Raw genomic sequence first — 26,056 nt, 5'->3', positions numbered from 1 at the left:
TTCCCGCAGGAATGATGGCCCATCTCCACACTCTTGATATTGCAATAAACAAGCCATTCAAAGACAATTTGCGCATGGAAATTAATGACTACATTGAAAATAGAATGGAGAGAAATCAGCGTGGAAACTTTGTGAAACCTAAACTGCAGGCAGTTGTGACTTGGGTGAAGAATTCATCGGAGAAAATCACTGACAGTTGCATTGCAAATGCTCTGTGAGCAGGCTACCTTGACAAGAAGTACTCATTTCAAGACAGTGCTATTGCTAAACATGAGAGATTTGGTCCACTGATTCTGAAAGAAATGGAGTCACAAGAAATTCACCAGGAAATTCAGGAATTGGATTGTTATGATAATGTTCCCGAAGTTGATGACATGATTGTCATTGAATAAATGAGTAAATTCTTGATACTGTAGGATTCACAATTTGTCTGGTTTGTGTTGACAACTACCGTACTACTGTACTGTATACAGTACAGTAAATTTCCTTTATTTTCATTTAACAATAAATGTTTACTGTATTCTTTATGGAAAAATAAGACATCCCCTGAAAATAAGACCTAGCGCATCTTTTGGAGCAAAAATTAATATAAGGCACTGTCTTATTTTCAGGAAAACGGTAGGAATATATTATTTTTCTGACATTTGGAAATGTGAGAGAACTCTTCTTTGACCATTTTCTTCAGTTTTTGTTGTTTTGTTTTGGTTGTTCCTTTTTAATCTTCACTCTAGGATATATTTTTTGTTGATTTTTAGACAGAGTGGAAAGGAAGAGAAGTGGAGGGAGAGAGAGAATGAATGAGAAATATCAACATAAGAGAGACACATTGACTGAGGCTGGGGATTGAACCTGCAACTGAGATACATGACCTTAACCAGGAATCGAACCCAGGATTCTCTGGTTCGAGGGCCAACACTCTTAACCACTGAGCAAAACCTTCCAGGGCATCCAGTTTTGTGCTTTTTCAAAAATACTTTTTTATTGATTTTTAAGAGGAAATGAGAGTGAAAGAGAAACATCATTGTAAGAGAGAAACATGGATCTGCTACCTCCTGCATGCCCCCTACTGGGGATCAAGACCTGCCCTGATCAGGAATCGAACTGTTGACCTTCTGGGCCATGCCCACCAACCCAGGTCCATTTTCTCCACTTTTGACCCCATCAGTCAGCTCTCATCAAGTTTATTTTTCCAGATAAATTTACAATTTATTTCCTTTAATTTAGTCAGGATTGTGATAACATAAAGATTTTTTTTTTCAAATACAACAGAGTCCTTTTGTTTAAATGAATTTTATTTTGCACTGTTTATTTTATCTTCAATTAAATGTACTCTCTATCATTCTAAGACTTCGAAAGTATAAAGGGAATATTTATGTTCTCAGTGAGTTACAGTCATTGAGAAATGAGGCATGCACACAAAATAATGAGAAAGCAGTATTAATAGTCATAATTTTCAGTTACTAAAATAAAATACATGAATTAATAAATGTTATGATATAATTATTATGGCCTTAAGAGATCACAGATTTAGTGGAAAAGTTTTATTTTGGGATCAACCTTGATAAATTGGGAAAAAATTGAAAAACAGATAGGTCATTCTAGGTAGGGAAAACATGGAAGCAAATGCTGAAAAATAGGAATAAGTGTTTGTTCTGGGAATAATATACAGAGACCAACTTGATTCTAAGTACAGTTTATATTGGAAACAATTGTCAGGAATTTTGTTGTTAAGCCTCACTGGGGATATTTTCCATTGATTTTTTTAGAGAGTGGAAGTGAGGCAGAGAGAGAGAAACATGACATCGATTGCTTGTCTCCTGCACAGGGCCTGGGGGTCCAGTCTGCAGCCAAGGCACATGCCCTGCTGGAATCCTTCAGTCCACAGCCAATGGTCTGTCCACTGAGCCAAACTGGGCTGGGCCAATGCCAGTAAATTTTCCCTCGGTAATTTAATAACAGTTCAGTCATGTTTCTGAAGCACTGATAATTTTGTATGTAATCCCAAAATAATGTGGAGATAAAGACTTTTGAGTGGGGTTTGGACAAATGTAAATTTATGTTAGAAACTAATCTGATAGCATTGTGTCATCATAAGTCTTCACTATTAGATTGAAGAAGAATTCTCACCATTTAATGTATTAGTCTGTGGACTTTAAAAAATGTTCTTCAGAAGCTTTCTTGTGAATATAAGGTCTGTTTGGGTGAACGGGGATGTGTATGGGATGGATGGGAGAGTGGTGTGTAATGACACCATGGAATTCATTTTGTTTTTATGTCTTACATTCAGACAAATTTTTTGATAAGATTCTCATTCATATAGTGTAAAAAGAAAATGTTTTGCAGAGTTTATCATATTTGTAAGCCTTTACAATAAAGCTCTTTATAACTATTTTCTGAGAAATGGGTTAGAGTTTTTTCCCCCTAGCATACTGATTTTTCTGCTTGGCTTCTTAAAATATTTTACACTAGATTTAGAATGTTAATATTGAAGAAAGAAAATTCTATACTGTTTTACTGAAATCTTTAACTGTGTGACTACAAAGCAGAATAATATTGAACATTACTATATTAGCTCTTTATCAGAGTAAAATTATACTGTATTTGTAAAGTTTTACCTAGGTATGAGACTATACCCTATTTCTCAGGCTAAGGAAAAAGATAACAGCTGCCTTAATGGAAAGAAAAGAGTTTCTCCTTCATAATGAATAAAGTCTGAATCATAAAAGAAAAATGGGAGATCACTGGAAATATTTAGCTTTTCAGTTTTTGAAATGTCAGCCTTAACTACTTTTAGGGATCTTGTAAAGGCCAGAAAAGACAAACAGTTGAAAGTTTCTTAGACTTAAACTCTTACTTCATTAGTATTAGAAATAACACTTTTTAATTTGGGTATTTGCATAAAAACACACCTTTTTAAGTGGCGCTTTATTATGGACTACAAAGATTTTGTAGTACTATTTAAATATTTTCTCATTGCCTTGTTTTGAACTTAGAGATTCAGTCTTCTTATTTATATGTAAGCTTTTGAACATACTTGCTTAAAACACAAAATTCCTTCATAGTGGGATGCAAAGTTAATATTAAGCAGGTGTTTATGCTCCTTTGACATTGTTGAGAGAGATTATAAGTATGTGTGTGCTTTAGTTTACATGCTGCACTGACAGAGGTTAAAAGTATGGGCCTATGGGTAATGTTTTTAAGCAGATAAAACTGTTGGGATGCTTTCCCAGGGCGATGGGATTTCCCTCCAAGCGTATCTCTTCAATGCGGTTCCGAATATAATGGGTGTCATTGGCCTTGCAGAATGTATCATCTGTAATTGAAGTTATGTTGTTGAACTGGGGGGAAAAAAGGAAAAGGTGTTCAGATAGCTGAAATCAATCTTTTTTATGCCATGCAATGGGATCTCAGAATATTTTATCTAAAAAGTTGTTTTTAAACTACTGTATTGTACATACTGTGTATTCATCGTCATGGTAATAAAACCCTCTGTGTGTAAGCTCAGCCTTTATTTTTGAGTCTACAGCATGACTTGGGAGAACAGACAACTTGCTATTATACTAGCTGGAAAAATGTATCCTATTCTAATGTTGGCATAAAATGCATACTGTGTCCTTAAATAACCTTTGAATAAATAAAAAGAACAAATAGGAATTCTTGTGATGCTGGAAGATCAATTTTAGTTTTTTTTAATACTCTCTTCACTTTTATCTTTAGTTGATGTTGTACAATAAAGTCACTTGGAAAGGCTTCAAAGCAAAGATTGATTGTATTTAGAGAAAGAACTTAAGCCCAAGGTTTTAGTGTCCCTCAGTTTCAAATCCACGTGCAGGGTAACTAGGAGACACTCTGTGCACAGCTCGGGACTAATGCCTCTGAGAGTAGGCCTCGACTTGGTGTTGCTGGTCCTCTCAAGTGGTCTGGACAGAACACTGGACAGAGTTGGTGGGCAGAGAGTGCATTGGGCTCATAGGGATACTTTTGATAAAATTTACCTGTGAATGTGCGTTTTATAATGAGTCATAAGACTGATCCTTATAATTTAAATTAAAGTCAGGTGTTTGAGAGGAGCAGTCCTACCTGAAGATGAATTACACGAAGGCTTTCTGGTAAATTAAGAGGCACGGATTCCAGCGCGTTGTGGTCCAAATAGAGGAAGGAAAGGTTACTCAGTTTCTGCAAGGAAAGGCACTTATATTTCAGTGAGGTCAGTGCATTTCTTCACAAGGTTCCAGTTTTCCACACATGTATGTCCACATGGATATGCATTTTTATACCGACAGAGACTTGTCCGTACTATTTACAATTGCAATCATGGTGTTTTGGCTTTGGGGTATTTTTGGCCTCATAAATGGTATAATTTGTCTCTTATGGAGGACAGTAGACCCCTGCTCATTCACGCTCTATCTGCTCATCCAGCCTCTGAAGACCCAGTGGTGCCTGGCCTCAGCCCTCATACCAGTGTCTGGGGCCCTTTTAGTTTGTCTTAGGAGCAGCCAATGGGACAGTCCCAGTACAGGATTACAGTTGGATCCTGGTGCTGTCATAACTTGTCTTGAACCTCCAAAACTTCCCATTTTAGCTCCAATTTATGGCAAAACGAATATTCCTAAAAGGTGTATATGTTTACTAGTAAGATATTTCTCAAAGCCATTTATTAAATACTTTTTTAGTAAAAAATTCCCCAAGGGTTTGATACTGGATTACTGTTCATGATCAGTAACCCAGTTATCTATACTAATAATAGAGGAATATGCAAATTGTCCAGGATGCCATCATGATAACAGTAATGACCAAACAGCAGGCTGTGTGGGGTGACAAGGCCAGCAAGGGGAGTTAGTGAGGGATGACCAAACAATTGAACAGCAGGTAGCATGGGGTGACCAGGCCTGTAGGGGAGGGCAATTGTGGGCAACCAGGCTGGCAGGGGTTGTAGTTGGGGGCAACTAAGCCAGCAGGGGGACAGTAAGGGGTGACCAGGTCAGCGGGGGTGGGGGGTGTAAGGAGGTAATTAGGGGTGGCTAGGCCAGCAGGGGGGCAATTAAGGGTGACCAGATCAACAGGTAGGTGAGCAGTTAGGAGCCATTAGTCCTGGATTGTAAGAGGGTGCCGGCTGGGCTAAGGGAACCCTCTATCCTGTGCACAAAATTTATGCACCGGGCCTCTAGTTGAGTATAACTTTATAATGATTTCAAGATGGAGTTTCCCCTGAGATTAATCTTTTACCTTATCTCTTATGTGCATCCTGTAGCAGAATTTTCCAATTTTATTTTTTAAAACTAATTTGCTGTTATTGATACTTCCTTAGCATTTAATCATTCACCATATGGACCCCAGGCTCCTGTCTTCCCCAGGGGCCCTCTTCACTTGAGCTAGAGCAAAGGTGTGTACCTCTCACCCGAGGGCCCTATATGGCCAAGGCATTAGGGGAGAGTTAATTAAATGTTTGACCAAACATAGCAGGCTAATGTTTAAGTTGAGAATTTTGTGTGGTGGGAAACGGTGTTACAAATATCCAGTGGCCCCTGGCAGAAAGAAGATTCCCCACCCCTGGGCTAGAGTAACCTGATTTACCAGTGGCTTTTGAAGCCTAGGTTGTTAAGTCACACTGCAAGGTAGCTGAGTTTATCATTTCCATGTCAACTTGTCATGAATCCCTACGTAATGCATGTGTAAAATGCAAAGTATTCACATGTTCCTTTTGTGAAATGTCGATCAGTTCCTGTAGGTCTTTAAAATGCCAGTTATTTAAAGGCTTACTAGATTGAATTATTTATCTTCAATTTACAGGGGTATTTATTTATTTATTTATTTATTCTTTCAAACATTTTTATTGATTTCAGAAAGTAAGCGAGAGGGAAGAGAGATAGAAACATCAATGATGAGAGGGAATCATTGTTTGGCTGCCTTCTGCACGCCCCACACTGGGAATCGACCCCACAACTCAGGCAAGTGCCCTTGACTGGAATTGCACCCGTGACCTTTCAGTCTGCAGGCCAGTGCTCTATCCATTAAGCCAAACCAGCTAGGGCGTATTTGTTTACTTTTAAAGTTAGTTTAGTTTTTTAAAAGTTCCCTAAGTCCATTAAATTCTGTGAAACTTTGATGTATGTAGAATGCCTCTAAAGTAGAAAGAGGGTTTCTTAATTGTAGACAGAAATAGGAGAAAAGTGGGATATTTTTACATTTTCTGACACATATGTTTGTGGACAGATTTTATATTGTATGATCATCATAAATTTATGATAATGAATATTTGATACTTTTAGGTGCTTATCATTACAAGCTGAAAACCTTCTTTTTGAGTGAGGTTTTCTCTTGTCAACAGTAACAGTATCTTTTATCTGGGGTTCCTTCCTGGGCTGAGATCATTACTTCTCCATAGACCATGCATTTCAAGACAGTCTGGCTACCAAAAGTCACACACCTTCCCCTTTTCCTGTACATACATTTCCTTGAAATACTAAATTAAGAAAAGTATTTAATTTTTACTACATCGATAATTTTGTTTCGGTGCCATCATGGGATTCAAAAGGAAGGCTATCTATAAAATTTTATAAAATTAAAATTAAAATTTAGTGTTTACTTCTGGAATTTTAGGTGCCTGTGGCTGACCAGAGGAGAGAAGCCTGGGTCCTGGGTATGGGGGCTGAAGCAGAGGTTGTTAGGGGCGATCAGGCCAGCAGAGGAGCAGTTAGGGGCCAACAGGCTATCAGAGGAGCAGTTAGGGGCAATCAGACAGTCAGGCAGAGGTGGTTAGGGGCAATCAGGCTGGCAGGGGAGCAATTAGGAGCCAGCAGTTCTGTATTGTGAGAGGGATCCTGGACTGCAAGAGGACACAGGTGAGCTAAGGGAACCCCCCACCCCTACCCCAGTGCATAAGTTTTGTGCACCCAGCCTCTAGTGTCTGTATAAATAAATATTTGCTTTGTAAGCAAGTAAAAAACATCAGACACAAAGTGGTCCATGAAATAAGATAAGGATTATATAGTTTTGTGAGGTATAGGCATAAACTACACAGAATGGTGTGGCTATTTGTCATGTAAATAATGTCTTCATTTATTAAGTTAAAATTATAAAATCAAATTCTAGACCAGAACTCCTCTTTCTTTTATCATATTATCACTGGCTGTCTAAAACTGATACTGTGTTCAGTTATACTATAAAATACTTACTTTGAATGTATTTGCTTTGATTCCTTTACTCTTGATTTTGTTGTATTTTGCATTAAATAAAGTAAGCTTGGGAGGAAGAACTGGAAGTTTCAATAGTTGATTTTCAGCTAGTGTCAGTTCTTCTAACAGAGAAAGTTTTGAAAAAGTAGTGTCTTCTATATCTTCAATCAAATTTCCCGTAAAATCGAGTCTTCTTAAATTAGCTTGAAAGGGAAATATTCAGAAAATGTAAAAAATAAGAAGTTAAAATTTCCATTTGTATGGATTGAAGAAAAGTATTTAACAAGTCATTCAGCCATATTCGGTTTTTAGTGTTCTACTATTAGTAGCTCAGGAAATTTTTTTGAGTTAATGCTGAGCATTTATTCTATGCTTACACTGGTGGCCTTTCTAACTGGAGTCTAGAATGACAGGTTCAGAAAACAATTTTGTAGAGTCCTACTGTCTTCTGAATTCTCAGGATGCTCAGGCAGTTTGAAAGAAATTCTTGTTGCAAATTTTGGAAAATAAGCATTACAATTGATTGAATAGAATCACAAACTATTTTATGCTGGCATGTTGCATTGTCATTGTAGGTATGTTATCTGAATTGTTCTATGCTTTATTGGTTGACAACAGACAAAAATGCTTCTCATTATATGGGACAGTCATGTGTATAAAATTGCCACAAACAATGAATTAATAAATATGGAACATTATGGCTCCTGGGAGAAATGCAGGGCTAGGTTCCTTCAAGCCTCTGATCACACATTTTCATCAGCAATCAATACATAATTTCATGTGTGTTTCTTTAAAAAAAATGATTTCAGAGAAGAAGGGACAGGGAGAGAGAGATAGAAACATCAATGATGAGATAGAATCATTGATCAGCTGCCTCCTGCACACCCCCAACTAGGGATCGAGCCGGAAACCTGGGCATGTGACCTTCACTGGATTTGTACCCAGGAAAGAGATATAGAAACATCAATCTGCAGATCAATGCTCTATCCTCTGAGCCAAACCAGGCAGGGCTGTAGCCTTCTTTAGTATATACCACATGTGTCAAACACAAGGCCCGTGGGCCAAATCCAGCCCGCCAGGCCTTGCAATGTGGCCCGCACCGCGCTGTCATCACTGCACTCCTCTGTCAGTTTATGACATTGTCAGTTTATGACTGTTCAGTAAACCATTTGGCCCGCGATTTAGGCTGGATTTTAGGTTTTGGCCCCTTCTCTGATTGAGTTCGACACCCCTAGTATATACTATTGATACATTAACATTGAATTCAGCAGCCACCAGCACTGGAGCTCACACTTAAAAGAAGATTGCTAACGCATGTATTTTCTCCACAAGGCGTATCTCAGCCAGCCTTCTTGCACTTAGGAAAACTAGACAGCACTTTAGCATTATTCTTAGGGGCCATTCTAAACAGTAAACATCACAAAAATGTGAAAAATGTGGCACTGAGTAGACTGAACAGGACTCACAGTATGAAAGCAGAAACAAAAGGTCAGAGCATGGCCTTCGACCTCCATTGGCTAACTCAGTTGTTTTTGCCACTGTGCATATGTCTGCAAATGACTGTGAAAGTGCTACAAATACTGTTTTTGGGATTACAACTAAATTTTAGCAAGTCGGTAAGTTTGAAAATGTGGAAACCACAAATAGTGAGGAACAACTGTACTTCAGCCGGTGGGAGTCACCAGAGTGGCATGAATCCAGTTATTGTTAATCTTGTAAATGTGTAGTGGGGCAGGGCCAGTGTACACTCTTTGTTGTGATTTTCCTCAGAAGCATTTGACGGCATAGGAAGGTGGAGAATTTATGTAGGACTGGGGCTGGGCTCTGCAGAAGGCAGATGATTGGTTTGAGAGGATGCCAGAAGTCAAGGCTGCGAATGACTCCAGGACACTGACTGTATTAGAATCATCTGAGGGTTTGGTTGTGTCTGATGATCCCTTGTCCTCTCCCCACACCTCAGCCTCTGGGGACTTAGGGCCTGCCTGGTATTTTAAATATATTTTTATTGATTTCAGAGAGGAAAGGAGAGGGAGAAAGAGAAACATCAGTGATGAGATAGAATCCTTTATTGGCTGCCTCCTGCACACCCCCTCACTGGAGATTGTGCCCGCCACTGGAGCATGTGCACTGACCAAGAATCGCACCATGATCTCCTGATTCATAGGCCAGCACTCAACCACTGAGCCACGCTGACCAGGTCTTGCCTGGTAATTTTTAAATGCTTTCCCATATATTTTAAATCATGCAGTCAGATTTAAGAACCATGAGTAAAAGGAAGGAAAAGCAGTTTCTGTGCTTTTACAGTGAAGGCAGAAAATAAAACATTGTTATTGGAGAAGAATCCTGATTATATTGGTGCTTCTGATTAGCAAGTGGATCTTGAAGTATTGGGGTTGAGAAGACATAGATTGCCTATATGGTAAATGGGCTGTCAACACAGACACCAAAGACACTGGTAAAGAAAGATGGCAGAGGATATCTGAATGGAAAGGAGATTCATCAACAAATCAGTGGATTTTTGAGAAACGTGGTACAGGCTTAAAATACACCTATCCACCTAGATGTGAGAGGCCACAAGCACCTAGAATCTTGTGTTTGTATGAGTTAAATATTAGCATGAGTTAAGACTAATATCTTATTTAAAACTAACTTACGTATTTCTGCAAAATCTTTGGCAGTCAGCTTTTTAATTTTGTTGAATCGTGCATAAAGATAGGCTGATTCCTTTGGCAAGGGTGGTACAGCTACAATGTCAACTTCTTCACAGTATACAGAGCCAAGTAAACACACACACAGCAGGCACGTGGGCATTTCTAATTGGAAAAAGTCATAAAATTATAAACAGTAAGAACATTTGCCTCTACTGGCAAGATTATTGCTATTACAAATATTATTATTGATTTGAAAAGATATTTTATAGAGGTGCAGGTGATAGGAAAGATACCATGATTGTGATTGCTAAAGACCTGTATTATAACTGATAATTCACCAGAATTTATTTTAGACTAGAATCCAAGGGCACAAAATTAGTGCATTGGTAGGGTCCCTAGACATGACCGGTGATCAGGGCCGATCTGTGTGGCAACTGGCGGAGTTATCCAGCGGCCCCCACTGGCACCTGCGTTGTCCGGCCTGGTGCTGCCTGCTCACTGGCCAGCCCTGCCTCCCAGCCGCTCCACTGCCACTGCTGGTCGCATCCCTCTGCAGGAGGCGACTGGTGGGGTGATCAGGATATGGTGCTGGCCTATTCACAAGCTGGCCCTGTGCCCTGCCATCACTGCTGATTGCCTTCCTCTGTGGGGTGACTGGCAGGACAATACGGGGAGCACTGGCACCTGCTGTGGCTGGCCTGGGGCCTGCAGGCAGGGGCCAGCTCCTGCATTGAGTGTCTGTCCTCGATGGTCAGTGTGCATCATAGCAACTTGTGGTTCCACTGGTTCCACTGTTTGGTCGATTTGCATATTAGGCTTTTACTATATAGGACTAGAGGCCTGGTGCACGAAAATCACTCATGGGGGCGGGGGAGGTTGTCCCTCAGCCCAGCCTGCACCCTCTCCAATCTGGGACCCCTTGAGGGATGTCTGACTGCCCATTTAGGCCCGATCCCATCAGGACTGCTGGCTCCCAACTGCTCGCCTGCCTGCCTTCCTGATTGCCCCTAATCGCTTCTGTCTGCCAGCCTGATCACCCCCTAACCATTCCCCTGCCAGCCTGATTGATGCCTTACTGCACCCCTGCCAGCCTGTTTGCCTCTTACTGCTCTCCTCTGCAGGCCTGGGTCTCTCCCAATTGCCTTTCCCTGCAGGCCTAGTTGCCCCCAACTTCCCTCCTCTGCCAGCTTGGTCACCCCTAACTGCCCTCCCCTGCAGGCTTGATTGCCACCATCTGTGCTCCCTTGTAGGCCTGGTGCCTTCCAACTCCCTCCCATACTGGCCATCTTATGGTGGCCAACTTGTGTCCACATGGGGACAGCCATCTTGTGTGTTGGAATGATGGTTAATCTGCATATTTCTTTTATATTAGGATAGAGGCCTGGTGCACTGGTGGGGGCCGACTGGTTTGCCCTGAAGGATGTCACAGATCAGGGTGGGGGTTCCCTTGGGGAGTGGGCCTGGGTGAGGGGCCTGTGGTGGTTTGTAGGCTGGCCACGCCTCCTAGCAATCCAAAGGGAAGCCCTGGTATCTGGGGTTTATATATCTTCTACAGTTGAAACTTTGTAGCCTTAAGCGGTGGCCTGGGCTCGCCAGGGTGTGAGGAAAGCTTGGCTTCCTCCATTGCCGGGGAAACCAAAGCCTGCCTCCTGCTCTCTGTAGCTGTAGCATCTTGGTTAGGTTTATTTGCATATTTGCTCCTGATTGGCTTGTGGGTGTGGCTTGTGGGCATGGCTTGTGGGTATAGCAGAGAGATTATTAATATGCATATTACTCTTTTATTAGATAGGATTTTTTTATTCTCTGCTTTTGCATTGATTCTTTAATTGCTGAATTGATCAACAGTTATATTTCCTCATTTGAATACCAGAAAAAAAATTATAAAGTAGGACTTAAGGTAAACTTGAGCTTGATTTATTCCTTAGTTTGTCACTAAGGCATTTTAGATTGGTGACAGCTACTGGTTAGATAAGCAAACTGTTAACTTGAAAATTAGAGTCAGCGTAGATACTGTTGAGATTCCATTTTACCCTGTTGTCTTTCATTGCATTTATCATGCCTTTTTTGTCTCCTTTAACCTGGAACAGTTTTTTTTAAAAAATTATTTTTATTATTTTTTAAAATTTTATTTATTTTTTAATTAAATTATTGGAACACTTTTATTAGTCTTTATTTTTCACCTATTTTTTGAAAATGTTTTGTTTAAAAAAATTATGTTTTATGGTATATGTTTTGCAAAATTTCTTTTAATTAGGATTTGTCTGAGGTTCCTCATTTGGGGCAGGAATACTATGGGAATGGTGTAGGGTTCTCAGTGCCATGTACCAAGGAGCACAAGGTATCTATTTGCCCATTCCTGATAATGCTGTCTGTGGTCACTTGGTTCATTTGGTACCTACTATATTTCTCACTTTGTTTGTTTGTTTATTTATTTCTGGCAGTATGAACTTATGAATTCCTAATCCTATAGGTCATAATACATTATCATAACATTTATTTTTATAACCAAACTAGAAGCCTGGTGCATGAATTTGTACATTTGAGGGTGGGGTCACTCAGTCAGGCATGGGCCCTCTGGCAGTCCAGGAGGTGGGAGAGGCTCCCGCCACTGCAACTTCGCTCGCCAGCTGTGAGCCTGACTCAGGGCTCTGGCCGAGCGGCACTCCCACTGTGGAAGTGCACTGACCACCAGGAGACAGCTCCTGCATTTAGCGTCTGCCACCTGGTGGTCAGTGCACGTCATTGTGATTGGTCGTCCTGCCATTTGGTAAATTTGCATATTAGCCTTTTATATTATATAGGACTAGAGGCCCAGGAGACAAAATTCGTGCACCAGGGGAGTTGTCCTTCAGTCCAGCCTGCACCCTCTCCAATATGGGACCCCCTTGGGGGCTGTCCGACTGCCAGTTTAGGCTGGTTTAGGTCCAACTGTCTGATTGCCCCTAAGCGCTTCTGCCTGCCAGCCTGATCACCCCCTAACTGCTTCCCTGCTGGCCTGATTGCCCTCAACTGCCCTCCCCTGCAAACCTGGTCCCCTCCAACTGCCCTCCCTTGATGGCCTGGTTGCTCCCAACTGCCCTCCCCTTTCGACCTGATCCCCCCCAAAAGCCCCCCCCCCCCCCCCCCCCCCCCGCCAGCCTGGTATTGCCTCCAACTTCTCTCTCCTGCCAGCCTGATCGCCCCTAACTGCCCTCCTCTGCTCTCCTGATCTCAAGCCCAACTGCCCGTCCTTGCTGGCCTGATTGCCCCTGACTGCCTCTGCCTGCCTGATCACCCCTAACTGCCCTCCCTTGCTGGCCTGATCTCACCCCCAACTGCTCTCCCCTGCAGACCTGATCTCGTCCCCAACTACCCTCCTCTGCCCGCCAATTTGGTTCTGATTGGTCAGTTTCTATGCCAGTCAGCGTCAAAAGCTTCACCTCCTAGGCAGTCATTGGCTCCTCACATTTGACCCAGATTTGGTTCTGATTGGTCAGTTTCTATGCCAGTCAGCATCTCTGGCCCTGTCAATAGGGCCTGATCAGAAAGGTGGGGCTGGTCAGCAGCCCTGGTGGAGGCCTGGAGAGAAATGGAGGCACTGTTGCTGGCCAGGCCCGTAGAGGAAGATTGAGACAAGTGCTGAGGCTAGGGGTCAGACCCTGCTTCTCTCTCTGGGCCTGATTCACAGACCCCTCAGCAGTCAGTGCTGAGTCACCATGCCTGCTGCCATAGGACTGATTCTGGTTGGTTGAGCCTCCTGGTTGTTGTGGATGTAATGTAGATGTACAATAGTCTTCTGATCCAATATCTGCTGATGGGCACCTAGGCTGTTTCCAAATCCTAGCTATTGTAAATTGTGCTGCTATGAACATAGGGGTGCATATATCCTTTCTGATTAGTATTTCTAGTTTCTTGGGATATAATCCTAGGAGTGGGATTACTGGGTCAAATGGGAGTTCCATTTTCAGTTTTTTGAGGAAACTCTATACTGTTCTCCACAGTAGTTCTTAGCAGTGCACAAGGGTTCCTTTTTCTCCGCAACCTCGCCAACACTTGTCGTTTGTTGATTTGTTGATGTTGGCCATTCTGACAGGTATGAGATGGTACTGCATTGTTGTTTTGATTTGCATCTCTCGGATAATTAGTGACTTTGAGCATATTTTCATGTGCCTCTTGGCCTTCCTTCTGTCTTCTTTTGAAAATATTCTATTTAGGTCCATTGCCCATTTTTTAATTGGCTCATTTATCTTCCTTTTATTAAGTTGTATAAGCTGTCTGTAGATGTTGGAGATTAAACCTTTATCAGTGATAACATTTGCAAATATGTTCTCCCACACAGTGGGCTTTCTTGTTGTTTTGTTGATGGTCTCTTTTGCTGTAAAAAAGCTTATTTATTTTTTTAATGCATTTTTTGGTGTTATTATTGAAGTATAAGAATATATATTATGGATAAGTCATTTGTCAGGTTTATGTTTTGCAAATATTGTCCTCCAGCCTGTGGCTTGTCTTTTTATTTTATTTTAGTTTTCTATATATTTATTGATTTCAGAGAGGAAGGGAGAGGGAGAGAGAGATAGAAACATCAATGATGAAAGAGAATCATTGATTGGCTGCCTCCTGCACAACCCTACTAGGGATGAGCCTATAACCAGGGCATGTGCCCTTGACCAGAATTGAAATTGAGACCATTCAGTCCACAGGCTGATTCTCTATCCACTGTGCCAAACCAGCTAGGGCTCTTTTTATTTTCTTATCAATGTCTTTTGAATAGCAAACATTTTTAGTTTTAATAAAAAACAGTTGATTCATTTGTGTTTTATTTAAGAAATTTTTGCCAACCACTAAGTTTCCATCCTATGTTTTCTTTTAAAGGTCGTATAGCCTACACTCTTTATATTTAAGCATAGGGTCCATTTTCAGTTAATTTTTATATATGGTATATGGAAGGGTCAAAGTTTATTTTTTATTTTCCTATAACCATCTGCTTCTTTCAGCCCCATTTTAAAAATAAATTATATTTTTCCAGTTGTGTTTGCACCATTGTAAATAATCATATTGTGTAAGTCTGTTTCTAGATTCCGCTGTTTCATTGATCTGTTTATTTTTGTGTTCATATAACTATAATAAGTGCTGATATTAGGTTGTATAAATCCTCCAATTTAATTCTTTAAAGTTGTCATGACTATTCTAGGTTCTTTGCATTTCCACATAAATTTTACAATAAGCTTGTTAATTTAAAAAACAGGAAAGCCAGCCGGGTTTTTAATTGGGAATGCATTGAATCTACAGAAAACTTTGAGAAAAATTGACATCTTAATGACTTTGAGTTTTCCAATCATTGAACACACTATATCTATTTATAAGTTTAAATCTTAAATTTCTTTCAGTATTGTTGTCTAGATTTTAGTATACAGGTCCTTGTATATCTTTTGCAAATTTATAAGCAGGTATATTTTGTATTTTGATTAATTCTTTAAAAGTTAAATGTTACAATTATTATTTGAATACTTCCTTATTTTTTGGCTTGGTAAGATGTCCCAGACCAATCTTTTTTTTTCTTTTTAATAAATCTTTATTGTTCAGATTATTACAAATGTGTTCCTCTTCCCCCCTCCCTCCCCTCAATTGCTGCCCTCCACTAGGTTCCCACCCCACCCTTTGTCCTTTACCCATCCTCCATTGTCCTAATCCATAGGTGCACAGTTTTTGTTCAGTCTCTTCCCGTACCCCCACTCCCCTTTTCCCCAAGAATCGTCAGTCCACTCCCCTTCCATACCTATGATTCTATTATATTCACTAGTTAATATTGTTCATCAGATTTTTTCAATTCCTTTGGGTTTTAGATTCACTTGTTGATAGTTACGTATTTGTTGTTCATAATTTTTATCTTTATCTTCTTCCTCTTCCTAAATAACCCCCTTCAGCAATTCATATACTTATGGTTTGGTGGTGATGAACTCCTTTAGCTGTTTTTTATTTGTGAAGCTCTTTATCTGGCCTTCGATTCTGAGTGATAGTTTTGCTGGGTAGAGTATTTTTGGCTGTAGGTTCTTGCTATTCATCACTTTGAATATTTCTTGCCATTCCCGTCTGGCCTGAATGGTTTCTGTTGAGAAATCAGCTGACAATCGTATGGGTGCTCTTTTATAGGTAACTACCTGCTTTGCTCTTGCTGCTTTTAATATTCTCTCTTTGTCTTTTGCTCTTGGAATTTTAATTATGATGTATCTTGGTGTGGTCCTCTTTGGATTCCTTTTGTTTGGGGTTCTGTTCGCTTCCTGGACTTGTAAGTCTAATTCTTTCCCCAGGTGGGGGAAGTTTTCTGTCACTATTTCTTCCAGTATGTTTTCAGTATCTTGCTCTCTCTCTTCTTCTGGGACCCCCATAATTCTGATGTTGGTTCAGTTGAAATTGCCTCAGAGGTTTCTTACACTATCTTCAACTTTCTGGATTCTCTTATCTTCTTGTTTCTCCGGCTCTTTGTGTTCTAAATCTTTGACTTGATTCTTACAATCTTCCAGTCTGTTTTTAGTACTTTGTGTAATATTTTTTTTATTTCAAACAATGTTTTCTTTATTTCTAGTTGATCCCTTTTTATTTCTAGTTGATTCCTTTTTATTTCTAGTTGATTCCTTTTCATATCCTCATAGGTCTCATTTATTTTATCAGCCTTTTTTAGGATATTCTTGAAAAGCCTTATAACTGTAGTTTTGAACTCAATGTCCATTCTTTTCTTTTCCTCCATTTCCTTCCTTTGTGTCCTGCCTCTTGTCTGCATTTCAGTTGTTTCCCTGATTTGATGGAATAGTTTTGTGTGCTAGGTGTTCTAGTAGAGCCCAGTAGCACAGCCTTCCCAGTTACCTGTGGGCTGTATGTGTAGTCTTGTTGTTAAGCCTTGCTTATTGTTGGTATCACTGAGAAGCGTTGATCTCCAAGCCAATTGGCTGTGAGGATCAGCAGTGTCTCAGCTTGGAGGGCTTCTGTACTCTGCTTGGATGGGGCGGAGTCTCAGGGTGACGCAGACAATCTTTGGTTCCCTGTCAGTCTCGCCTTAGAAAAGTCCTGTTCGTGGTGAATCTCACAAGATTGGTTGCAGGCGCGCGCACCTCTTTGGTAAAGGTGCAGACAAGCTTTGGATTTGGCCAGTCCCTCCTTAGAGAAAGCCAGCCTCTGAGAGAGCTTTTGTGCTCAGCTTCGATGGGGTAGAGTCTCGGGGTGGTGCAGACAAGCTTTGTTTTCCCGTCGGCTCCTCCCCAAGTCCCAGAGTAATGGCCACTGGCTTCACACACCTCCGAGAGATCTCTGCCCGCTGCCTGACAGTCTGGCCTTTCCCTGACGGGGGCCGTCTATCAGAGCAATAGGGTGATTCTGTTTTCCTCTCAAACAAGAAAGCCAGCCGCGCGTTAGCTGTCCGTCCTCTTTGCGCACCGGGACTAAGACAGCGCTTTTCGCATGCACAGTTCTCTGTACCTTCACAGTTTCTGATTGTCAGTGCGCCTTCTCTCTCCTTCCCAGATGTCAGAGCCTCCTCTCAGCTAGCCATCCGGTGCTTCAGGGCAATGCCTCCCCTGTTTTCCAGTTCTAAATTCAAATTTGTTGTGGTAGGCTGCATTCGGGTGTCTACCCTATGCTGCCATCTTGGTTTCTCCCCCAGACCAATCTTGCCTTTTCCCTGTCCCAAGCCTGAAATTAGGTATTTCTTCAAGGAGTACTGGTTACTTTTAATGGAAAATAGTATTTAGAAACCAAGATTTGGGTGTTGATATGCTCCTTGCTACTGGAATCTCATTGCTTCTAGGCTTTTCCATCAGAGCGAGCTAGGAAATATTGTATATTTATGCATATTTATCTCTTAATCCTATGTAATAAAAGAGAAATATGCAAATTGACCATCACTCTAACACAGAAAATGACTACCCCCATGTGGACACAAGATGGCCGCCACAAGATGGCCAACAGGGGAGAGCAGTTGGGGGGGACCAGGCCTGCAGGGGAGGGCAGTTAGGGGCAAACAGGCTGGCAGGGGAGCATTTAGGCATCAATCAGCCTGGCAGGGGAGTGAGTAGGGGGTGATCGGGCTGTCAGGCAGAAGTGTTTAGGGGTAATCAGGAAGGCAAGCAGGTGAGCAGTTGGGAGCCAACAATCCTGGATTGTGAAATGTTATCCAACTGCCCATTTAGGTTCGATCCTGGAGTGATGGTTACTCTGGAGTCAGCAATGAGGGAAGGGATCAGGATCAGGCCTAAACGGCAGTCAGACTTCTTTCAAGGGGTCCCAGATTGGAGAGGGTGCAGGCTGGGCTGAGGACACACACCCTGTGCACAGATTTCGTGCATCAGGCCTCTCGTATATATATTACACATATATACAGGATACATCTGTCCTATCTGTATATATAAAAGCCTAAGTGACCCTTACAATGGAATGACCAGTCAACCAGTTGCTATGGTGCGCACTGACCATCAGGGGGCAGACTCTCTAGGCAGGAGATTCCCCCTGGTATTCAAGTGCGCTCCCACAGTGGGAGCCCCACTCAGCCGGAAATCCGGCTCCGTTGACACAGCTGCGGCAGTAGGAGCCTCTCATAAGTCTGTGGCATCACTACCGATTGGTGGCGGCAGTCATCGTGTGCTGGGATGAGCACGAGTGGTGCAGCACCTGGCCCCACTTCTGACTTCTCCCTGACTGCCTGCCATTTGGCCCACTGCTACATCCCTCAGGGGATGTCCGACTGCCAGTTTAGGCCTGATACCTGCAGGCCAGTCAGACATCCCCTGAGGGATCCTGGATGTGAGAGGGTGCAGGCAGGCCTGAGGGACATCTTTCCCCACCCGCCCTCCAGTGCATGAATTTCATGCACCAGGCCTCTACTATACGTATGTATTGTATATACACATAGACATACATGCTCATACATCGTATACTCATCTATGTATATAAAAGCCTAATATGCCATTTGGCACTGCGGGAGTTTGACCGGGAGACTGCTTGCTCACTATGGTGACCACTATGGGTGGCACGGAAGAAAGGAAGGCCCTGGCTCACAGCTGGGGAAGTGAGGCCCCAGCCGACAGCCGGAAGGTCCAGTTGGCCCTGATCACCGGCCAGGCCAAGGGACCCTGGGCCTCTAGTATATACATAAACACACGAATATCTGCACAACACATGCTGCTTACACAGAGACAGACCTTTATCTGTTTTTGTATCTCTGTTTACAAGCCATGAGTTGATGGTGATAATAGTTTAGCTCCACAGTATTCATTCTAGCCTTTCCCCTTTCCATATTTCTAACACCCTTCTCTAAGAGCGAGGAACCTAGCTCTCATTATACACAGTGGGTTGACTTTACATTACCCAGTCTTAGAACAAGCATTAAGTAGTTTAATTTTAAAAAATACATATTTTATTGATTTTTTTACAGAGAGGAAAGGCGAGAGATAGACAGTTAGAAACATCGATGAGAGAGAAACATTGACCAGCTGCCTCCTGTACACCCCCCACTGGGAATGTGCCCACAACCAAGGTACATGCCCATGACCAGAATCGATCCTGGGACCCTTTAGTCCATAGGCCGATGCTCTATCCACTGGGCCAAACCGGCTTCAGCAAGTAGTTTCATTATTGCCACAAACCCACTCACTGGAATTTTAGTATGTTTGTATTTATCTATTTATTTGCCTGAAGGAAGGCAGTAAAAATACTACATTGAAGGGTTACTTGGATTAGAATTTTCCCCTTTAGTGTTTTACGTTATTCATTTGAAATGTAATTAAGTTTCTATTTTTCCATTTGTATTTCACTTTGTTTTTTTTAAATCTTATTCTTGTTGATTTTATTTACCAGTGTATTTGTTTGTTCATTTGCTTATGTGAAGCATAACCTTGTTCTAAAATAAAATCTACTCAATAAGGTGTACACAGAGAAGTGCCACTACCCTCTCACACAGCCCCTCATTTCCCATCCCTGCACTTTCCACTGCTGGCTCATCTGTGATCTGTAGGTAGTTTCAGTTTTTTAGTACCCCTCTTGTGTTTCTTTAGAAACAAGTGAACTGCTGCCTGTCTATCCCCTTCTTTGTGAGATGAAAGGCAGCAGACTGTAGGTAGACTGTTAGACTTTGCTTTCTTCACATATGTTTTCTGGAAATCATTTCCTGTTAGTTCAATAGAGACAATTTATTTTCACAACTGCATAGTATTCCCTTGTGTGAATACACAGTACTTTATATGTATACTCTCTAATGTATGGGCAATTAGATTGTTTCTAATATTTTGCCATTGCAAGCAGTGCTTCAACAATTTTGCATATGTATTTTCTTTCGGATTTAGTTTTATTAGATACTAGAGGCCCGATGCATGAAATTTGTGCACGGGAGGGTGTGTGTGTCCCTCAGCCCAGCCTGGGCCCTCTCCAATCTGGAACATCACTCTCACAATCAAGACTACTGGCTTGCAACCTCTCACCTGCCTGCCTGCCTGATCACCCCCTAACCACTGCCCTGCCAGCCTGTTGGACGCCTAAATGCTCCCCTGCCAACCTGATTGCTCCTAATCGCCCTCCTCTGCTGGCCTGGTCACCCCTAACTTCCCCCCCTGCTGGTCTGATCACCTCTAACTGTCCTCCCCTGCAGGCCTAGTCACACCCAACTTCCCTATCCTGTTGTCCCAGTCACCCCTAACTTCCCTCCCTTGCCAGTCTTGTCACCCTAATTGCTCTCACTTGCTAGCCTGGCCGCCTCTAACTGCCTTCCCTGCAGGCCTGATCACCCCCAACAGCTCTCCCCTGCTGGCCTGATCGCCCACAATTGCCCTCCCTTTCAGGCCTGGGTTCCCCCCAACTGCCCTCCCCTGCTGGCTCGATCACCCACAACTGCCCTCCCCTGATGGCCATCTTATATCCACATGGAGAAGCCATCTTTGACCCCATGGGGACAGCCATCTTGTGTGTTGGAGTGATGGTCAATTTGCATATTACATCTTTATTATATAGGATCGCCAAATTTTGGTCCAAATTGTTGTACCAGTTTGCATTTCCCCCAACAATGTATGAGATGGTCCAATACCCTATAGCTTTGCCAGTGGAATATAGTAATATGTTGTCACACTTTTAATTTTTGTCAGTCAGGTTGAAACATGGCATTTTCAATGTAATTTTAAGTTGCATTGCTCTGTGTGAGATATAACATATTTTCTTATATTTGAGGATCGTTTTTTATATCAGTTGATGAATTAACTGTACATCTCTTTTGGCTGTTTTTCCAATGTCTTTTTCAGTCAGATTTTTTTCTAGATCTTTACTTTTAAATATAAATATAATTTAGAGGTATTAATTCTTTGTCCATGCTATAAGTTGCAAATCTTTTTCTCAATTTTCAGTTGTCTTCGACTTCACTTACGTTGTATTTGCCATGTAAATTTCAGTTTATGGAGTCGAATTCATTGATATTTTCTATTATTGCCTCTGGATTTGGAGGTATGTCACACCCAATTTATTTTCTAGGATTTATATGGTTTCACTTTTTACATTTAGATCTGAATTTATTTGGAGTTTATTTTTCTGTGTAAGGTATAGATCTAATTGTAGTTCCTTTCAGTTGAGTACTCATTTGTCCAAGCATCATTAAAAAAAAGTTATCTTTGACTCTGGCTGGTGTTTCTAAGTGGTTAGAGCCTTGGTCTGTGCACTGAAGGGTCTCAGGTTTGATATCTGATCAACAGCATGTACCTGTATGCAGGTTCGATCCCTGGCCCAGTTGGGACACTTGTGTGGGAGGCAAACAATCTATGTACCTCTCTCCCTCTTCCTCCCGTCTTCTCTAAACATCAATGGAAAAAATACCTTTAGGTGAGGATTGACAAAAATAAATAAATAAATAATCTTTACTTCAGTGGTTTTAGATGCTGGCTTTATTATATACTAAATTTGTACATGTATTTCTGCCTGATTCTGGACTTTCTATTCTATTCATGCACCAGTATCACACCTTTTAAAAGTATAGAGCTTTTAAGTATCTTCTAATGTTTGTTCTGATTCCTGCAGTTACTTGTCATTTTTCAGTATTTCCCTTGCTGTTTGTACAGCTTTGTTTTTTCCATGTGAATTTCAGCATCAACCTTATCAGATTTTTAAAGAAATTTATTGTTACAAAGTTAAGAGAGCTGACATTTTTATGATGTTGAATCACCTTAGGCAAGCACAAGGAATATCTTCCCATTTGTCCAAGTCTATTTTTTCTTTGATACTTTCAGATCTCTTAAGATATATTAACTGTTTTAGTTCATTTTAATTATTGTAGCAATATAGAAATTAGTATGTGATTTTTTTACTGTCATGTGAAATAATGTTCTCTCTAGGCAGGAGAGAGATTGGTTGCAGGTGCGCGCACCTCTTTGGTAAAGGTGCAGACAAGATTGAGAATAAATCAAACAGATAGGAACTATTGAATAGGACTTCGTAGTTTCTTGTAAGTTTTCTATTGATTTAATTGAAATGTGCATTCTAATTATTTATGTACAGTCACGCACCACCTATTGATGTTTTGGTCATTGACAAACCACATATACGATGAGAGTCCGTAAGGTCATAATGGAACTGCAAAATGTCCATCACCTAGAGAAGTTGTGTCCTCCATAGCGGTGTAGTACAATATATTACTCGTGTATTTGTGGTGATGCAAACCTATTGAACCACCAGCACAGAAGTGTAGCTAACACATACAATTATGTCCACAATGAATGAGTATGTCACTGACTTACCGGTATGTATTTACTACAGTATAATTTTTAACATTTTATTAGCGTGTGTGTATTCCTTCTACTTAATGAACCAATGTTTACTGTAAAGCTACATGCTTTGTCACACTGGCAGCAGCCTCAACCATCTTGTGCTTTCAGTGTCTCGATTGCTTCATTTTCTTTTCTGGCTGATTTAATGTTGTGTTGCTTTATACAGTAGCATACTTTACAGGCTTGTAACCTAGGAGCAATAGGCTATATGCACCAAGGTGTGTAGTAAGCTATACCCTATAGTAGGTTTGTGTAAGTACACTCTGCAACATTTACATGACAGCATCACTTAGTGATGCCTGCCTCAGCATGTATCTCCCTCATTAAGCAGCACATGATTGTATGCAGATGCTCCTCAATTTACTGGTGGAGTTATACACTGATAAACTGAAACTTGAAAATATCGTAAGTTGGAAATGCATTTATTATGCCTAACCTATTGAACATCTTAGCTTAAGCCTAGATAGTTTCTACTGAATGCATATTGCTTTTGCATCATCATAAAGTCAAAAAATATAAGTCAAGCCGGAACCGGTTTGGCTCAGTGGATGGAGCATCGACCCGAGGACTGAAAGGTCCCAGGTTCAATTCAGGTCAAGGGCATGTACTACCTTGGTTGCAGGCACATCCCCAGTAGGGGGTGTGCAGGAGGCAGCTGATCGATGATTCTCTCTCATCGATGTTTCTGACTCTCTATCCCTCTCTCTTCCTCTCTGTAAAAAATCAATAAAATATATTTTAAAAAAATATAAGTCGAACTGTCATAAGTTGGTGACAATCTGCATAGCCATCTCTCCATCTTCTGTGACTTTCTTGAGGGAAAGAGTTACATTTTATTTACCTTGCCCTCGGTCTATCCATAGTACATAGGCTTCTCGACTTATGATGGGGTGACCTCTGGACATCATAGCGTAGCCTCCCCACCTGAAATGTGCTCCGTACGCTTACATTAGCTTACAATTGGGCAAAGTGCCCAACACAAAACCCGCCTCCAGTAAGGGTGGAGCATCTCGTGTAATTTATTATGAGTATCACTTTGGGGCCATTATAACGTTGAAAAATTAAGTCTCAATGTAAGTTGAGGACTAAGTTTGAGATGAATCGGTGTTTAATAACTGTGTCTTGAATTGGTTTTACAGAGAAAGAAAGGCATACTTTGTAGAGGCTACACTGCATCAGCTTTGGTTGTTCTTGCATATTCCTAGTCCGTCTCTCACTCCTCACATGGGGTGGGAATGATGTGCACTCCGAACATGCCTATTGGCCTTCATTGTTGGAGATATAATTCTGTTATTTGGGGTTACTGTATTCAGAGTCCATTTTTGATTACTATGAAGACTAAAATTCCATTATAAGCTTTTTTTTTAAAAGCTTCTAAAAAACAGGTAATAGACTGTTCATACTTACCATCATTTTCTTTTTTGGGGGGTAATGATGTTGAACTCTCATCTTTTTGTAATTGAAGACTTTTCTCATCAGATGTCATCATAGATTCTTTTTTCTATTAGAAAAATAAAAATTTATTATCAAGTGTGAGAAATCTAATTTTCACCATATGAGCTGAGGGATTATGAAATTATTTTTATGTAAAGTAGCTCTTTTAATTATTCATACTCTGCCGTGTTGGCCTGTACTAAGCACCAGTCATGTCCTACCTGGACAGCCCTGAGAGGCTCTCTTTGTTGCTCTGGAAGTGACCCAAGCACATATGCACGTGCAGTAAGGCCTGGGAGTCCTTTCATTCTAGCCTACCCTCCACTCCAACTACCGTCCAGGCTGTTAGCTCCAGGAGACCTGGGGCCTTTACCGTTTACTCTCTTTCTGTTCTGGGAGGGAACGTGCTCCGCCATTAGACCGGACTACACTGTGTGGTGCCCTCGCTTCTGTACTCCTCAGGAGCATTTCCCACTTTTAGTCTCGCTCTCGACTCCTTCATTCTCTCGTGTGTTCTGGTTGAACAGTCCCCTCCACTCTCCTTGTATATTAAGTGCCATTGAACTCTGCTCCACTTCGTTTGTATTAAGATATTCTAAAGCAGCATAAAGAAATAAAACTGAGCTTCTTTTGCTTATTACATGTTTTGGGACCAGGGAGTTTTGAAAGTATTCTTTTAACTGATTGATAGATTCAGGTTATACATGTGAGGCAATAGTTTATTATTGTGATAGGCCTTTTTAAAAAACAAACAAACTCTGAAGCTATAACTAGTTATACGTATCTTTTTTGTCTTCTTGTTAGCAAGAATAAGACTAGCATATTAACTAACTTTGTTGACAGAAAATGTGGTGTTAACATTTACGTGTGTGTGTGTGTGTGTGAGAGAGAGAGAGAGAGAGAGAGAGAGAGAGAGAGAGAGAGAGAGAGAGAGAGAGAGAGAGAGAGAGAATGAGAGGAAAGAAGGAAAGAGAGATCGAGAGAGAAAGAAAGAAAAAGGATAAAAAGGAGGGAGGCAGGGAAGGAAGGAGGGAAGGAAGGGAGGACTGACTTATAACTGGCCACTTTAAAAATCTTTGCCATCTTATTCATACTGGAAAAGAACTTTGAAGAGACCGACATTGTTAAATGTTTGGCTGCCTTTCTCATTTTTCAGTGTGTGTGTCACACTATAGGCAGGCGAAAGATACTTCTGTGATGTGTGACAGGAAAACCACAATAATCACTTAGCCCGTGAAAGGTGTGGTAGATTACCAACTCATAGTCTTAAATTGTTGAAGCTGGTTTAAACAGAAAGCCCCATATTTAGTAGTTTTTCATTTCTGGTACTGTATATAGTTGACATTTATAAATTTTGTGAAATATTATATATACACCAAAATTACAGTACTCTTCTATTTATTTTCTTGAACCACTTCTTCCTAAAATAATAAACCTTAAGCTGTTAATCCATCTTAATTCTAATACACACCTATTTTATTTTGAAGTAATATCCAAATATAGGGCTTTGTTTAACACTACTTAATACTATAAATTTCAACTGGTCAGGGGTTATCTTAAAGTTTAGTTTTCCTTAAATGTTATGTGTTGGTTACTAAAGATACTGTTTAGTTACAATATATGTGATTTATTGAGGCATGCATTCTTTAAAAATATAATCTTAGAGATACTTATTTTTAAATAATTTGATTCAATTAAAGTACTTTTTCTTTCCTCTTACCTTATCAGACACATAAAAAAAAAAAAAAAACACCCAAAAGCATGCAGTGAAATAGGCTAGGTTATTTTAGAAGTTAAATTTAGAGTGGAAATAAGGTACCTTAATATTTTTTCCGTCCAGGTATTGATCCTCATAATCTCGAGTAAATAAAATTTCTTCAAAGTTATCAGTGTTCTTCTGAGTTGATTGTGCTGGCTTTGTCAGAGGCACAAACAGTAACAGGAGAAGTATAGACTGCAGAATCTTCATTTTAACAAAAATTAAGGTGACTGGAAGTTAATAAGCTAGTGGCCTGCTGACTGTAAGACAATA

At 40.8% G+C, this 26,056-nt stretch overlaps 2 protein-coding genes across 4 annotated transcripts in view; one reads left to right on the top strand and one right to left on the bottom strand.

The window, feature by feature from the left end:
• Positions 1–26,056, top strand: part of CENPP (centromere protein P) — a 191,546-nt gene that overhangs the window by 35,616 nt on the left and 129,874 nt on the right. The gene's annotated exons all lie outside the window — the stretch shown is intronic.
• Positions 647–26,013, bottom strand: OGN (osteoglycin). Its single transcript, XM_084899055.1, has 6 exons — positions 25,844–26,013; positions 23,998–24,091; positions 9,830–9,988; positions 7,176–7,378; positions 4,081–4,176; positions 647–3,338 (listed from the first exon to the last, which is right to left on the bottom strand). Exons 1-6 carry the CDS (start codon positions 25,991–25,993, stop codon positions 3,168–3,170), a joined length of 873 nt encoding a protein of 290 aa, XP_084755181.1. The 5' UTR covers positions 25,994–26,013; the 3' UTR covers positions 647–3,167.

This window comes from Pipistrellus hanaki (assembly GCF_964339955.1).
Source record: "Pipistrellus hanaki genome assembly, chromosome: 11".
Taxonomy (NCBI): domain Eukaryota; kingdom Metazoa; phylum Chordata; class Mammalia; order Chiroptera; family Vespertilionidae; genus Pipistrellus; species Pipistrellus hanaki.
The sequence above is the reverse complement of the archived record's forward strand: the minus strand, read 5'-3'. Positions and strand labels throughout refer to the sequence as shown.